This window comes from Haliotis rubra, unplaced genomic scaffold (assembly GCF_003918875.1).
Source record: "Haliotis rubra isolate DU_JTF1 unplaced genomic scaffold, ASM391887v1 Scf292, whole genome shotgun sequence".
Taxonomy (NCBI): Eukaryota; Metazoa; Mollusca; class Gastropoda; order Lepetellida; family Haliotidae; genus Haliotis; species Haliotis rubra.
Window position 1 is genome coordinate 812,341 of NW_025766960.1, and position 18,793 is coordinate 831,133.

Sequence of the window (18,793 nt, forward strand, 5' to 3'; positions counted from 1 at the left end):
ATAGCCAGCCCTAGTTCTTATATATCATGTGGACTGCTGTCATATTTAGTTGGGGCATTCTCATTATTGAGATTCAGCTTTAGGCAGCAAAACTATTCTGTACTATGATGTCTATATACTGCTACCTATTCAAGGTATAAACTACTGTTTTAAACAGCAAAACACAAGGATGCACATTCTCTTCCCACAGGGGTTACTTGTCATACCTTCCTGCGAACCTCTGTTCTAATACGGCCCTTTCATGGTGCGAGTGTTCAGGATTCGTGATTGGTTGCAATCAGATTTAGTTGTGCAATCAGCGACGCTGTTTCAAAAGTGATCATTCGCAAGTTCTCGGTAATTTCTGTATGCTTCGAGAAAACTAAACCTCTTACCCTGCATGATGCGCAAACGTTTCTTCTAGACAGGACTCAGTCATGTAATGGCGGATCAATGGCATCTCTTATTACCCTCGTTGACAACGGACAACTAGCCATTAAATGCCTTGTTTGTCACATCAATTCCCCGGCAGAGGAGGGATATTTGTGGCCCCACATTTGTTTGTGTTAGTCAAGTTGAATCTAAGTCGATGTAACACGTGTTCTGATTGGATAGAAAGAAGGGAAATAATTTGTGTTGCGATCTTTTGCCGCTAGGGGATTTTATGAGAAGCGGGAAATATGGCCGTATAAGAACAGAGGTTCTTAGGAAGATATGACAAGTAACCTCTGTGGGAAGAGAATGAAGGATGCATGGGTACGATGTTATGCTAACAGTAACTGTACATCAATATTAATAAAAATCTCCCAATAACAAGTGGGTTTACACTAAGGAATTTGATCAAAGCTCATTTTAATGCAATAACAGAGTGGCAGTAACAATAACAACTGTATGTAAGTTCATGCCTTTAATATGAACATGTTATTCTGTCTCTATGTACACTAAAAGTTCTCTGTAAAAATAAAAATAATTCTTTTGAGAAAAATAATTCCTGTCAAACAGTTTGAAGTGCAGATGCTGTGTCTTGGCCTCTGTGATAGATTCGAGCAGCACGGAAATTGGCAGCTACGCCTACAGCAGACAGACCAATCATTAGGTAGAACATCCCGGCCCAGCCATACCTACTGGATATCAGCCCTATCACTGGTCCTTCTATGCAGGTTCCAACACTCCCGAAACCTAGATAACAATCACAAACAATAGGAAACATAAGAGAAATTAACAGCAAGGCTGGCATGCCTTCAAAACTGTAATGAAGTGAAAAGGTCCCATTATAACAGAAGCTATATACTTGCTGGAGTACATCACATACTGTTGAGTGAGTGAGTGAGTTTAGTTTTACGCCACTTTTAGCAATATTTCAGCAATATCACGGCGGGGAACACCAGAAATGGGCTTCACACATTGTACCCATGTGGGGAATCGAACCTGGTTCTTCATTGGACGAGCGAATGCTTTAACCACTAGACTACTCCACCGGCCCTCATATACTGTTGTAATGGACTGTGATGGTCTATTATCTCAATGCTTATCCAAACAATGTTGTTCAATTGCCTATCATACACTGAATTATATTTGAATGTAAAATACCGTTGACAAGACCAACTGTAGCTGCCCCTGCTTTACGATCATCCCTCTCTCCCAACTCCAGTGGTATGGCACCTCCTGAAATGTAAAACATACAATCAAACAACACTGAGTGCACATACATACTTCATTCCTTGACCGCTCCAAGCCTAAGACTGGAAGCCCTATTGTAATAATCGAATCTACTATATTTTTCTCTTTATGAGTCTTTATGAAAACTGCTGAGGACCAGATATTGCTGAGTGTGGCATAAAACAACACTCACTCATGTTCTTAGTTGATTGTTAAAGTGCTGTTGTTTGGTGATTGTCTGAATTAATTATTTTATGAAACTATTTTTTTTTATTGAATTTTGTCAGGTTGCTGTGGAAACAAAACCTGAATCTGAAATCATATCTTTAAGCATCATAATAGAAAATATTGAAAGTTTGCATGAAGCTGTTTGCATGGGTTTGTACATGTTTGTGTGTTTTAATGATGTAATTAATGGCTTGATTATATAAAAAAAATTGTATGTGTACATCGACTGCTGAATATCAGATAGTACAAAAATCCATAGGCTATAAGCCCAATGAACAAGTTATTTGCTATATTTTGCCCTATTGATCTGCAATAACTTGTCCAATTACTTTTGGGGTTTAGGTTTTTGATTGGATGCAAGGTATACAGATTGTATTTCACTTCGTTTTGGGAACATGTCCTCAAAACTGTACTCCTCCACATCAACTGAATGGCAAGTTTCCAAACTTCCAAGAATCAACTCTATGCAAAATATCAAACTGACAACTGCTTTTTGAATATCTTTCTTAACTGTGGCCATATTGGATTTTAAATTCTAAGATATCTTACCTACTTCAAAAATACTGCCACCTATCAAAACACCAACCATCCTTTTACAAATTCTGAGACTTTGAATTGTATTGTAAATTGTACTTTCATGCCATGTTTAGATATCTCTGTGCAAATATCATACAAATGTTACCTAATATGGTGTCTGGCCCAGCATTGAATGCTCCTGCAAGGAACATAAACACTGAGTTTACAACTTTCCCCATTGAGCTTGTATATATGAAGAGAATCAGCGACACTGTAGACAGAAGAATGGACAGCCATGTGCCGTGTAGAGAACGCCCAGGAAAATACCTACAACGCAACAACACAATGCAATAATAGGTGACAAGTATGAATTTTTACTTGAAAGCATAAAGGTGTTTATTAAACCAAACTTTCATGACTATCTCATCATCCCAAACTAAACAAATTTGGTGACTGAAATGTTAATCAGGGATCTCCGACGATTTTGTTTCAAATTGATCAATTCTGTGACTCGTCTAAGTCTGTTGAATCCCCCTCAACCCCCCAATTAATGACATAATATTAAGTGTTCAGCTGAAGATTGATTTTCCTGTTGCCATCCCTGGTTAATGAAACTTGCCCTGTGAATATTGGTCAGAAAGCAATGAGAAAATCATCATACATCCCAAATTGGTTGACTATTGGTTCTGAGTAAGGGAGCTTACCTGTCCAGTACAAGTCCTAAAAGGGCACTTCCTAGTACTCCACCGACTTCAAATGTTGTTGAGCACACACCAGCCAGACTTTGAGAATATTTTAACTGAAATACAGGTCTAAATTCACTAACTTTGTAAATGATCTATAACAGATCTAAACTCACTAGCTTTGCTGAGAAAAATGCACAACAGCAAATAAGGTAAGCCTGACAAAACCTGAGAGGAGACTGATCATAAACAATATTTCATGAATGATAATAATTAGGGGTGACTATTGTGGGGGAAAACTATTGCGATAGCGATAGTTTATTGCAACCAACTATTGCAATGCTATTGCAATAGTTTTTTCTCTCCTTGAATTGTCTTATTTGAAGTCATTTCCCAAATGAATGTATAGTTTATATGAAATAAAAACAAGTTGAAGTAGTTTCAGTGTCTTTTTATGACTAACAAGAAACTTGAAACCAAGATCAAGTAAACAAGTAACAGCCAGGGATGGATAACTTAAAATCAAAGTGAACGAATCTGGTACATCCTGTATTTTGCGATGCGCATTTACCAACGGAAGTCAATTACTAAACTGAGATGAATTATCAGGTAAGACATGAATACAAAAACTAGCATTTCTTATATTATCATTTCACAAGCTTCTTACAACATGAAGAGAATGACTATTTATATTGCTTCCTGTACACAAAATATGAATGTGGATGCACATAATTTGCACTGTGAACCTTAGGGATTAAAGATATGTCATCAAAGCCAATATAATTATGGCCATCCAAGTTGACATTATGTTAAATTTAATTGATTATGTTTGATTTTCTTTATTCAGTCAGTAAGCTCATTGCTAAAGATACCCATTTCCACACCCCCACCTGCTCAAGGAGATCGAAATATATACTACATATAGTAGTCCTTTAATACAGAATTTCCAAGAGAATGGGATTTTGAGATCTAGTGGATATGTATATATGAGATGAAGTACAGTTCTATTTTACATCCCTGAAGAACAACTTCTATATCATAGTTGTCTCTACTTACATGTTGAAGGAGATACATAGGCAGCCACATGTACATACAGTAACGCACAATCTTCAGACAGAACACGGTTATTGCAATTTCCAGCAAAGCACTGAAATAAATAACAAGGTATCAGATTTCCAGATGTAAGGGCATTTTTCAACATGAAGTTTGTTCTAGTCCTTATTACACACATGTATTGAAAATCTTTATGAGATAATTTCAGTTATTTGAAACAGGTGTTGTGTAACCAGTTGAAAGTTATCCAACGAGTGTTGTGCACCAAACTAGGTTATTCAGCGATAGTGACGTCAAAATGCCGAACTTTCTGTTGCCACCTCGATATTTCAAATTAACATTATAACCCCATTCAACCAGTTTTTGACCAATAATGTCAACCAAACAAAAAAAGATTAGGTTCGTGGATAATTAAAATTCAATTTCTGTGTCTTGGGGATTGGTATTATTTTTCAATTGAATATTTTTAATTCTTTATTTTCATCTATAAAGTAGTCGTGACAGAGTTATCTCCCTTTCGTTTTGTTTAAGTATTCAGTGCTATCATGAAATTTGTTCACTGCTGACAGCAGAACATGTCACAAACCCTTGTTTTAAATGCAAACAGTGTAGCATATGATCAATTCTTTCTGCCTGTCCCCTTTTGAATATGCAGCGACCTAATTTTCTTTTCCTTTTTTAAAAATATACCCCTTTTTTCACCCATAGGACTTTCAAAATGAATTTCTGTTTTATTAACAACTGTCTCATTGCTGTTATAGATTTTATGATTTGACATTTAATGTAATCTCAACACTATTTTCAGCTTGTAGAATGCCTGTTGGTGAATGGGAGGTGTATCTTCACAAATACAGCAGAAAAGAAGCCTTCACATCCAATGTGGTATTTCGACATGCCGGCCCGAAGTCTGTTGTTGGCAGTGTCTAATCAAGCATACTCCCTTTGCTTCGATATGCTTCACGCCTTGTAGAAGTTGCAGTACTTGGACATGTAGGTACATATAGTACATTTAAGTGTCCCAGTCAGTTAAGGCACCAAAATGTTTCACTACCAAATTCCATCACTCGGTCATCCTCATACATTAGAAATTTCTGACAGTGTCCCCTTAATGCCTCAGTGTGTAGTATTTCAGCTTCCCAGACATGAAATAAGGGCTGTACATCAATCCCATAAGCTGCTTAGATGTAAATAATAACAACTGACCCTTGTGGAATGTAATATTATGGGTCTGAATTCACATTTTATTGACATGAGAGTGTTAGATATCTTAAAATTATCTCCCTGTTTACCCAAATACATTGTGTCTTTCTCTAACAGTAACCCATAAATTACTGCAGAGAAGCTCTGTTTTTTAGCTGATATTGTCAAATACTGTTAATTGTAATTAAAAATATTCAGTTTAGGGCAGGGTAACCAATAAATTTCCAAAGTTATGTGGATTTTTCACTTTGTTCCCTCTGAACTGGCTTATACATGAAATTGGCAAGTGTAACAGCCTCAAAACAATACACAGTCAATAGTTTTGAATTTCTGGAAGTATTTCAAAGTCTTAGCTTGATGAATCAATAGATTCAAATGTAAGTTCTTATCATGCTGTGGTCTAAAAGTGATTTCATCTGTTGAAAGGGTCATTTGCCTTGATGATCGACTAACAGGCTGACAGGGTACTGTGGTCAGTGTTTCAGACTGCTAGGCATAATCCAACCCCTCACTTATTACATTCTGGCAAAGTTCATCATCCAGCCTTACATATGTCAGGATGTTAAAGCTGCTTAATGTTAAACCTGTCAATTTCTGGCCTGAATTCAATGATTTTTGTCGTTCAAAATATAGTTTGGATTGATATGATCAAGGCAGTCCCAGTCATGCATGGAATTAACCCATTGCCCCCCCTTTTTGTGAAATAAGAGTAAACTCCATGGTATATGTATGATTTAAAACTTTCTCTATTAATGCAGAAGTGCATTTTGTATAGCTTTGGTGAAATAGACATGATATAACTCTTACATCTCTGTCAGTGCAGCAAATCCATATATTCTTGTGCCATATAGATATGTTGGACAGGAAAAAGTATTGAAGCTTCATGCAGTTATATATTTTTTCTGAGAAGTTGCATGTATATACAGTACATAAGTCACAGATTTGCCTAGGGCAAATGTTTCTAAATTTTCCTACAGGTTATACTACACTAAATGAGAATGGCTTGCTCACTGAGCGAGATGCGTATGTAAACAAATGAAGAGATAAAGACATGTGACAGCTGTGATTGGATGAAATAGTGTAAGATGTTTATGTTTTTTAAAAGCATATCCAACCAGTAATTAAAACTGACCACAATTTTAAGTATTCAGTGCTGTGATTTCCATCACCATGACTTATGCTTATTGTGTGTACAGATATTTTCCAGTAGGTGACATTTGGTGCGGATCTGGGGTTGATGTGTTCCGCTTCCTGTGCTCGCAAAACGAGCCGGACAAGTTGGCCAGATAGTGTGTTTTTATGGTAGTTTAAAGGCCAGAGTGTACCCATGTGCACATGGAATGGCTGTTGATAGCCTGGATTATTTTTAAAAAAATATAAGGCTACTATAGAAGTCTATGGGAAAACATTTGGTGTTGTGTAACCTACATACGGCATCATTTGCTCAATTTATCTTCATGGATCACCCTGTTTTCCCGTCCTGTGTCAGTGTAATAAATAGATCACAAAACTTGTGGATTTTGAACATGGAAAATATTCCTGCTCGTGAATAAATCAAAATGTTTAAAAATATCTCGGAATATTTTCCATATTCAACACCCACTTGTTTTATAATCTCTATATATTCCATACGTCAGTTTAATATGGATACACCACTAATACACAATACATTGTCATAGGTCCCTTTTCTCCCCTTAACGCCAAGTGCCAGATAGGGTTACACAAGTAATATCCTTTAACATCTTTTGGAATGACAAGGCCGGGGGATCAAACCACTCAGCTTCCTAACTCCAGTTCAGTGATTATACAGAATATTACACATGTTAAGATGCACTTAAATATTCAGCAACTTGAAATAATCACCTCCCTAATTATATTTGGTATTTGTGACCTTCTGAACCAAACAATTTTCATTTTTTTTCAACCCAAAAACAAATCACTATTGATTTGTGGAATGAAAATCCACAAATGTGTCATACCAACCAATTATGACAGGAAGGGCTTTTACAAGCTTGTTCAACTTCCAGCTTACTAAAACAGTTACTGTAATCATAGTTATTTTCGCGTGTGATTTATTTTCGCGTGTGATTAATTTTCGCGCTTTTAGCGCAAAAAGATCGTGCGCCAAAAATCATACCAAGAGAACTATTCTTGGTCAAGTCATGACAAATACTCAAGTAGGAACAACATGTAATTTGTTTATTCTCTCAGATAACATCAAAGCAATTCCCGGTTCATGTAAATTACATGATCAAACAATGTCAAGAAATCCACAGATGTTCGCCTACCGGTAATTCCTTTAACACAATGTACTTACTTCACAGCAATCACTAACATATTGCGTCTACTCACGTCTCGAAATGAAGTGTAGATGACAGTAAATGGATACGCATACATGTTTTGTTTTGCCAAAAGTCATAATTAGTGTAGCTGGACGATCGCGTCAACAAACTGCTTTCGTAGTAGAAATAGCGAGATCGCACGAAACCTCATCGGTGACAGGTTAAATTGCTCCAGGCATAAAAACTATCCGGCAATACACCAAAAAAGCTGTCGCAAAACCTTAGTTGTGATTAGAAATATTTTACATTTATAGAGCACAACCTGCAATGAAAATGACACAAAACTAGAATATATTTCTCTTTAAAAAACAATAGTTTCAGATACTATCTTTTTTAAGATCACTGCATCAGAATTCAACTCGAAATATGATCGGGTATGATTTAATTAAATCACAGGTAGGGGAACGTGTGCACTGCACAGCTGATTACTATTTCCGGGGCTGTATACGAGACAATTACACACACGGTAATCTTAATCCCTGCATATAAGACAATGCCTAGCAAAAACAAGTTAGAACTGAATAGGTAATAATCACTTCTAGCGATGTTTAATTGCAAATTTGACGTCTTTGGTCTTCTCTTGTATCTTCGTTCACGCGAAGCGATACGACGTCAGTCACAAATTGCAATGTTGACACAAGTATAATCCCACCTCTCTCTGATTTTTGTAGTAAACAAGATTCAATTATGATGCCAATTGATCACTGCATGTCTATCGGTTGTGAGAACTTTGTGATGGATACCATCACTCAGGGGTTTGAAATGCGCTAACTGGCCCTTTGTGAACTTTTCGCGAAAATTGTACCCCGTGAAAATATATATGATTACAGTTGTTTTCGTAACAGATTTTGTGACTGTCCATGAATTATATTTCATATTCATCATCCCACAGTTGTCTTTTGTATCACACTTACTATGCTGAGTGTAGACTACAGCTTTACAAACTATACAAATTGCAAACTTACGGTATCTTCATTAGTTGTAGCATACCAGGTTTTTCTGTAGATATAGGTGACTCTGCTTTAACATTCTTCAACTCTGTAACAATATAGAATAGCCTACAATTAGTTATTCTACATAGGGGAGGTATCGTATATTGCCATATAAGGCAAATTGTTTTTGTAACTAGAATTAGATGGGTTTGAAGGGTAGTAGCCTTATGCATTGGGTCAAAGCATCATGAAAACATTAACACTCATCCTATGGCTGCACTCAGCAATATTCCAGCTACATGGTGATGGTCTGTAAATAATTGAGTCTGGACCAGACAAACCAGTGATCAACATCATGAGCATCAACTGGCGAAAAAAGTCAGCGAGACCGATCCCGGTAGTCACCTCTTATGACAAGCATGGTTTCTTGAAGACCTATTCTATCCCGGATCTTCACGGGTCCGCATCTTACTAAGTGAGTAAATCTGTGTTTGACAGTATCTAGATCTTTCACAGTGTATCAGCTAAACACTGGACGAAAGCTCAAAGTGATGCAGGTCTCTGATATATACAACTTTGGATAAACCTAAAAACATATTAGGGGCTAAGAGGGATTAGAACAAGCATTCATAGGTTTCTGGCATCCTGAGGTATGCAACCCTACACAGTGAACTGTGGTTACTTAGACAATGGGGCCAACTGGGACCCCAACAAGACTGAAGTGTTGTCTTAAATTTAAAGTGAACTAAATTATACGTTACCCTTTCCAGGTATAGAAACACCTGCTTCCTCCGCTGTGACAAAACACATCAGCACAAGGACACCAAGGCCAGCCTGATAATACAGAAAGGGAATAACTGTCACCCTTCACAACTAGATCACATACAACAATAACATACACATCTTAACATAACTGTTAAAACACCCTTAACGTTGAATGTAATTTTTAACACCCATTCATATGCCAGTGTAGGAAAGATGTAGAAAATCTAGCCTGTCCACAGGACTGGCAGGTCAAATTTTTTACCAGTCCTGCCAAAATCTAGCCTGTCCTCCAAATATAAATAAAACACCTTCGGCAGTAAATATTCAAAAAGGTTATAATCATTATATATATGTCATTGGTTTGCTAAAATTGACCCGACATGAGGACGGACTAGATATTTATTTAACCCGTCCTCCACAAAATTCACCTGTCTCGGACGTTGGGACGGGCTATCTTTCCTACACTGCATATGCATTAATTAGTGGTTTTTAAATTGTAAGTGAATGTTATGAACTGTCAGCAACTTGCTAACAGTTTCTGGCAGACAAAACAGAAGTTGTAAGGTGATAACTGGCTAGAATCTAGAATGTCTGGGTACTTTAATCTACACTTGATTCTCATTCCATTTGTCTCTCAATACATGAATGTGGTAATGCCGAGTTTTTCAACAGCAGGTCTTTCTAAGGTGCTTTTGAATTAAACTGCTGACAACAGTTCTTCAGTTCTTCTGAGCACTATATGACAATTTCAACTCAGTCATCAATTCCTACCATCCTTTCAATTTGTTTGTCTCTTATGACAACAATAGCTATATAGGTTACTGGGCACCAAGTCTAATCTTGAATTCCTAGGCGTTTTGTACACATTGAGTATGTAACCCACCACAATCACTGACGGTAACGTGAAGCAGTATCTCCAACCATAGTTGGTCTGTAGATATACCTGTGACAGAAATTGTTTTTTTAAGTACTGGTAAGTGCAAAACATTTTCATTACATAATATACTATAATTAGTTAAGCCATGTTGTCAAAAGTTCCTCATACAAGGACACATTTGCAACAGACACCAAATGATAGATTAACATACTTAGATATATTGTTCAATATATCATACCAAATCATTTTAATGTAAATGTACACATTCCAGAAAGCTATATATACAAACAATAATGACTGACAAATGTCAAACAACCCCCCCTCCCCCCACAAACAATCCACAATTTCATACAATTTCACATTCATCTCTTTCTGTTTATATATATTGTTCAATAAAATATACCAAAACAATTTAACACAAATCCACACATTCCATAAGTCATTATGTAAAAGAAAAATACAGATGAACTTACAGCTAGTAAAGTACCAAAAATACCGCCAGCAAAGGCACATGTGCCAAATATGCCAAATACACCATTTCTGATGTTGTCTGGTATCCATGACAGCAAGGCCTTGGTGCAGTTGGGCCAGCATTGGGACTGTCACGGAAACAAAAACATGAGCATCATATTCAATCAGAACATATTTGTCATGCATCTAATGATACCTGTTCAAAGAGGGAAATGGAAGAGACTATTTTCATGGTCATCCATGTGGAGAAATTCACAACTGTAGATGTATTAGAAACTTATTTTGATACTGACTGTTACTAGTTTCTGCATCATCCATTGCACTCACTCACAAGAGGTGATTATGTCTTCTTGAATGTTTATAGAGGGATCATTTCATCATATTTTAAAAAGTCATTCAAACAATTTTATCTTTATGGAATTGCTCAGACTGCTGAGAAATCATATTATAAATCTATACTGAACCACATAAGAAATGTCACACTGATTGCGGTTTCTTAAAGCACACACTTTAATTCACTCTAATTAACAATCAAAACGGAGGATTAAGTTCAAACTTGACAATTATGGTTAACACATTTTCGGGAATCACATTTAGAGTTCACACAAACAAAATCACCAAAAATGGTACCATTAAGATACCCCAAAGTCAGTATCGTGTGTGGCCTCTATGGGCATTGATGGAATCATTGCATCGTCTGTACATGGAATGAATTAGCAGGTTGATGAAGGCCATAGGCACTTGGGTCCATACTCTGTGAACTGACTGATTGAGTCCAGCTGCAGTTGTCGGCCTTGGTTGGAGGCCATTCAGTCTTCTTTGAATCTCGTCCTAAAGGTGTTCTATTAGACTTAAATTTGGACTGAGTGCAAGCTATTGTAGGGTTTTAAATGCCTTGTTGTCTTAGGAAGTCCAATGTTGCTCTGGCAGTGAGGGCACAACCGTTGTCTTGCTGGAAGATGTGATTTCTGTAACGTCCAAAATGTGGTACAAAGTGGGGTCTTATGATTTAATCAATATAGCGAGCAGCTGTCACGTCATTTCCTCATCCTGGACCAAGATTCTGGAACACCATGGTGTCAAGTAACTGGTTCAGACCAATTGCACACCACACTATGATGCTTGGACCACCCCATGAGTTTCTTTCAACAATACACTCATTGGAAAACATTTCACCACACCTTCGCCATACTCTCACCCTGCCATCGACTGTCGAAACACAATATCGGCTTTCATGGGATAAACAGCACAGTTCTCCATTGTCGATAACGCCAATTTTGATGCTGAGTTGCCCATTGCAGTCGGTTTGGGTGGTGATGGACGGTGAGGACAGGACTACGATAGGGTCTCTGACAGCAGAGGTTTCTTCCGCGCAAATGTCGACGCACTATATCAGCACTGATGGGTCTGTTGTTAGTCCCAATAGTATTGCGTGCTGTTTTCCATCGCTCTGGGGAAGCGATCCTGCAGATGGCGACGCACAATCTGTCGGTCTTGACGTTGCGATGTTACTGAATGTCGCCCACTGTGTGGACGGTGTTGGGGGCTGTTACTGACCTGATACCACTCCTGCAGTCGGTAGATTGTCCTAACATGAACATTAAAATGATTGCCTACCCTCCGTGCATTCTGGACAACTTGCAATCTTCCCAAGACTTGGTTCCTCTGATCTCTCGTAAGACGTGGCATGAAGGTTGTGACAAAACAAAAAATGATTTCAGTCGAGTTTGGGACTCGCTTTCATTGGTAGGGTTGTCACGACATGCATGTGCATTTTCATTTTCATCAATGTCATACGGAACCTTTTACCATGTCTACTTTTTCGGTGCGTTTGGTCGATATGCGTTTTGAACAGCAAACACACTGATGTTGGTAATAACTGTCAATTTGGATTGAAAAACATGTTAAGAAAACCTTACAATTATAATAAAAACACCACCTTGCAAGAACAAAATTTTGCATTTGGTTTTGAAAAACGACATTTCTTTTGTGATTCAGTATATGTTTAGTAGGACTGAGAATATAAAAATTGATTTTTGTGAGACAGTACTCTACAAGAAAGTCTAGTCATAATCTGCCTTCAATAACTAGATAGAAAATATTTTTAGCATGCTATAACATAGCCAGTAATTTTCAGTAAATACTAACAGACTACTAAAAGCTGACTGACATGAAAAAAAATACTTTAACCACATCTTCAGTGTGGCTTAATTTGTTCAAACTTAAAGCAAAAAGCCTGTAAATATATTTGCACAGACAAAATTACAGGTATGATTACACAATGCCATTTAGAAAGTGATCAAATGTAGCATATGTTATATTTGGGATTACTCAACCCAACAAAAGTACTATAATCTGTACTTTACTAAGAAAGTGTAATCCCAAACATAACATATGCTAAAATTACAAGTGTTCTCTTTTCTTAATAAGTTCATACCTGAGCTGTGCCATTGATGAAGAGAAGGAGGAATAACATGGAAAAACTGCTCCAGTAGCCAAAAGTAATCTACAAATTGAAGATACGAAGTCATCAGTTCCATAGTCATCTAAATATGATGTAAATGAACATTTCTACTATTGTAAATGACTGACAAAACCATTCAATCATTACCTCATTTCTCCATATATTTGAGTTGCATGAGCAATGACAGTCGTGCAAGACTCAAAAGCAACAGTCAAGAAGTTATCATTAAATTGTGTGTACTTTGTTAAAAGAGTTATTCAAACTAAAGCCAACTTTAGATAAGCAAACACTTCCCTTACTCTTCCTACATGATTCAGTGGTCTGACCTAAACATATATTTTGCCTTGTGAACCAGTTAAATTCACGTGTAACCCTGTAAGTGTTAATTTTCAAATAATTTCCAGATAATGGTGAACGTCATCAGTAAAAAATCACTACCTAGATGTATTGTAAGACAAGAGAGCTATCTGAACCATGAAGTGCAAATTGTCTCAAAGCATAAAAGCTGTAATTTGTCACTGATGTTAGATTCATGAATTCTCCAACTGCAAGGAGCTTGTTTCATACAGAGTCAAGATTTGAAGTTTAACACTGCATAAATCTGTCTCATAGCTATAGCAAACCATTGACAGTGATGACAGAATGAGGCAAAGCCCAAACGTTCTTTCGTGCTCCAAACCGATCTCCCACTGGTCCAAGAAGCATCTGGAGAAGATCAAAACCAATATGACACTTGTATCCTTGATTACAGTTTCTTTGGAACAATGACAGTGCTACATTTGCTTTTAATTGTTTTGGCAAAAGAGCACTGGAGTGTTAGCAAACACCGGAAAGTTTTACAACAACAGTTGTAAATTATAAGTTGAAAATTGCCCAGTGACTTCATCTCCCAGAATCTATTTGACATAATTATTACCTGCATAAATGCATATGGCAAGAGGAGAGCAGTGTCAAGCAAGCCCAGTTGTGTCTTGCCATATCCAAGTACCCTTTCCATGTCAGCTTTCACCTGAAATTGAATGTCTTATATTAATGCAGAATATATATATATGAATTGTCTGAACACTTGTAAATATTACCATCAGGTCAGCAGTCTCTTTACTTGACAAACAAATTTACATGAATGTAGGATACTTTTGAAAAGTGGAAAATATATTTTCCTGTAACTGAAACAGAGTTGTTAGAAGAAATTTGGAAACCACACTCCTCCTCAGGGAAAGTAATATTTGGATACCAAAAGAGCTATGCAGACCAATTGCCAAATAAACACAACTGAAATATCACAGCAATGTCTTGTGTGTACAAGCTAATCAAGCCACTGATATTTCCTAAACGTAATAGATAAGAAATTTTGAACAGTTTGAGAAAAGCAAGGATTGCAGTAAATCAAATAACCACCTACATAACCACCCAAAAAAAAGAATTTTAGAAATAAGAATGAATTTTGTTGTTAAAGGTCACATGCAACCAAAAAATCAAACATAATTAAAACACAATTATCACTTATTCATGACATATAATATACATTGCTGATTATGAAAAAACATATAAACAAACTTATAAGCGTACAATCGCAAATCAAAAGTGCAATATTTTGAACTTGGGTTTACTTCCCTCGAAACGAAGCACCTGGGATACCGAACCCAGTCAGAGCGGGTGGGTGTGCACTCAAGTGTAATGGCTGGTTCATTTGCCAATGCCCTCACAGCTCATTGTGTCTGTGTATATAGAGATGTTGGGTTTTGTAAATACATGCTCATTTTTTGTGTAAAACATTTTCAATCAACAGACATCATAACATGTCATGTGTACAAGTATCACACCTGCCTGTCTGTGTAATTACATAATGTGACAGAGATCGAACTCGGGCCATAAATCAATGTGTTTTGTTTATGGTGTATAGCCTGATAGGTGTTAAAGGGCCACTGATCCAGAGCGATTAATGTTTCTCGCCAACAGTCTAATTATGAAACCTAGCTGCAAACTGGTCACAGGGACTGGGCTACTGTCCACCCTGGCAGAATTTCTTTAACCTAATCAGTGGGACATTAGGAACGGTGGATGCCCATCAGATGCCGATATTTGAAAATATACCCAGTAGTTCTTGTCTCATTGTAATAAAGTATCCCAGCAGTGAAGGCTTTTTCAGATTTTCAAATGTTTGGATAGTATAGTGACTTATCCAATTTGATCCTATTTCTGTGTTACCGTAATATTTAATCATGTGAAAAATATGAGTACAGTTTCTAACTAAGTACACAGCAAATGCTTATATATATTTCAACAACAATGGAGTTCCGTTCGTATCCTCAAAACAGTGTCGGCCCATAAGTGTTTTTTTTCAGGCAATCAAACTTGCATGCAATACAGCGATAACTACTCTCTTGCTGTAACCCTTGTTTGGTGGTAAACCTACACATACGTTATTTGTCATCATTCACTTGATGGTCAGTTAATGAATTTATAACAGGTATAATAAGTGATAACACCACTCAAATTACCCAACAAAGGTTCCAATTTGGCATTTCTTGTGTCTGGAGTAAATACTCATCATTAGAAATTGAGGTCTGATGTGGCAAATGTATTACATCTTATGTAATATGCGCATGGAAGTGCAGTAAGAGGAATTATCAGCTGAGTTACAAAACAAACATCGATCAAAGGATTAACCGATAACACGCTGATTGATTAATTGCTTTTATCTTGCACAGCGGATTTGTCAAAAGGTAGTGTTTATGTATGTAGATTTACTAATCTATACTGAATACACTCTGTCTAAAGTGCCTGTGTAAAACAACGCCCTTTCCTTCAAAGGATTAACCGCAAATACATGGAAATTGGCTAACTGAAATTACTTTTTTAAAGAATGGCGGCCATCATGCAATTAGTTGCCAGGTGTGCTATCTTGGGTGACCAATGGGACTATACACCAATGTGAAAAACCTGAAACGATAGATCACTTTTTCGCATTATAGACTGTTGAAATACACGACATGGAACAGGATACTTTTTCAGCTGCAGATGAATGGCATCTCATTCCTTTATGTGGATATTGATGGATACATTCCCCGAACAAGGTAATAGCCTGATACTGATGCTATAACTTTAGTCTGTTTTAATTTTTATATTTGCATTTTGTTTTTATTTGTTATGGCATTCAACAGAATCATTTTTTTTGCCGTGAAGTTTAATGAGACAGACAACATACACTAGGTTGCACTCAGGGCATGTGTGTGAAATATGATACATGTTGACAATCTATAAAATGTCTAGATATTACAGTCATGTTATAAATTCACTAAGTATAAGCAGATTGTGTGCATTTTATTAAGTTTCAAAATGCATACAAATATGATAGTAAACTAATTAAGATTATAAGACAAAATATAAAGACGTACATTGACTTCGTTATTTCAGTCCTAACATTTTTTACCACTGGCAGATGGTTAAACTTAAAATGTTTTCATTTGTTATCAAAATAATGCCATTAAATACAACATTCAGATTGACTAGTAGTGAACCCAAGCTCACTACTCTCCCCAAGACTCCCCATGTACTTAGTTAGCGTTAGCCTTACTTTCAAAACAATGCTATTATATCAGGCTTCTCACCAAATTCAAGGTCAAACTATTTCTTAAATCAAATTCTACATCCATTTACGTTAACATTTTTATAAAGTCAACATTACTATGAAATGAAAATTTGACATCAAAATCAGCATTTCTATCAAAGTGAATATTTTTTTTATAAGAGACCAAATTATTCATCAAAGTCTACATAATTTACAACAAAATCAACATAAGATTATCGAGTAAAAAATATTTCATTTTTGTTGATCAGTCTATACTTATACTATCAATTGCGCATGAGGGTGGCGCAGCAGAGGTAACAAACCAGTCATGAATTCTGGGATATCATCCGGGTACTCACTGGAGAAAAACAATAACAAAAGCAACAACCAGTCCACGGAAATTGCTCTGCATCAGTGGCCCTTTAAGTTCAAATTGCATGTGGTCAGTGACCGAAGTTGTGTATTGATATTGTCATTAGCAGACAAGCAGGCAGACACATAGGTGTCAATAAAACAGACATTGAGTTTTGTCTGTGACGACGACATATCTATATCCCAGTTAGAAATTCTGTCAACACTAAATAATGACATTGCTTTTAAGTATCGAACTGGACTCGGTAAGAAGAATGTGTGGTTAAATAGACAAATGAAATTATATAAACAGTTTAATCGGTAATCTACTGTCATAACATATAAAAAGCTTGCGCCTGTGAAATATCAACAAAACATTAGAAAAATAGCTCACATCAAAGCCTTCACTGAGTATTCACCGCCAGCGAAGGTTTTCCGTCTTGAAATGTTGAACGCCTCACTGGTTGACACATAGCTGAGTAGATCTAGATCCTAACAAGGTTCTTTCATGTAAAGAGTAGATTATTTACTATTTGTTTTGATTAGACTACTCCTGCTCACGACCTTATAATCCAGACATCCTGCTTCCAAGCTGCGTGAACCTATTTCACTGCGCATGTGCTTATGAGCGCAGCCCAGCGCAGTGCAGCACAGCTGTTGAAACCACTTTTCACCCCAAGCTGGGGTGAATTTAGTGAATCGTTTCATCACGTTATTTTTCAACTTTATAAGTTGAATTTGCATTTTTGATGATTTGTATCTGTAAGTCCATACTGAAAGGTATCAAAATCGGCAAAGTTGTGTTTTACGTTGCATGTGACCTTTAACTTCTTTCTCAATTTGTACATTACTTACCACACCAAGAGGCTTCCTCAGCAGGTATGTTGATGCATATGATAGCCATCCAGTGACAAATATACACATTTGTCGAAACTTCAGTTGTTCCATCTTACAATTCTTTTCTTGGGATGATTATATGTGGGTTCATATCATACACCTGTTAAAAGAAGAGCCAAAAATGTAAACAGTTATATTGCTGACATACACAATTTACAAAGTTATCTACTCTAATAGATTTTCAGTATTAGTAGATTATTGCATCTAAATTGTATCTGAAGACTATAAAGTACTACTGAAATACCCCAGCAGCTGTCAATGACTTGCTCTTGTGAATAAGCGGCATCTGCCTTCAGCTGCTCTGTGACGATTGTAGTTAAGACTTTTCCATCCAAACAAATTATGCATGTCATACCTGGCAATTTAATGAATTTGTGTGTCAGACTACGTAACTTGGTAAGTTGAACATTAGCGTATCCCACTTCATGATGTCAGTCACTGAATTATCACATATACACACTCGATTTCACCTTTTTTGTAGTTTACGCATCAGCGATTGATATCATTAACCTCAATCTTATGACTCGTTAGTCACAAACAAGCCTTATACAAAAGTGCTTGACCCTGTTTCTAGCTATCCCAGGATTCTGAGGCCTTCATACACTGACACACCTAGCCATCGCTCAACATTTATGCTAGAAACAAAAACCGGTTAGGCTGAGTCTAGCCAATTCACCAAAGTTTCAAACACATTGTGACACCCGTTCTCTGCCTCTGTTGTCATGCATGATGTAGAGAACTAGAGGCAAGATGTATCAACGATAAACGGTTACGATAGCTGACAATTCTTGGGGATTTACGATTG

The 18,793-nt window shown here is 36.8% G+C and overlaps 1 protein-coding gene across 1 annotated transcript; it reads right to left on the reverse strand.

Annotated features, from left to right (window-relative positions):
* Window positions 1–351: 351 nt before the first annotated feature.
* On the reverse strand, window positions 352–18,447 carry LOC124282102 (sugar phosphate exchanger 3-like). Its single transcript, XM_046718073.1, is given in 15 exon segments — window positions 352–1,158; window positions 1,570–1,644; window positions 2,549–2,709; window positions 3,087–3,181; window positions 4,122–4,212; window positions 8,626–8,698; window positions 9,354–9,426; window positions 10,241–10,300; window positions 10,708–10,833; window positions 13,143–13,211; window positions 13,793–13,831; window positions 13,833–13,874; window positions 14,086–14,178; window positions 17,947–18,088; window positions 18,233–18,447. Coding segments are annotated over 14 exon segments (1,275 nt in total). The 5' UTR covers window positions 18,040–18,088; window positions 18,233–18,447; the 3' UTR covers window positions 352–973.
* Window positions 18,448–18,793: the final 346 nt, after the last annotated feature.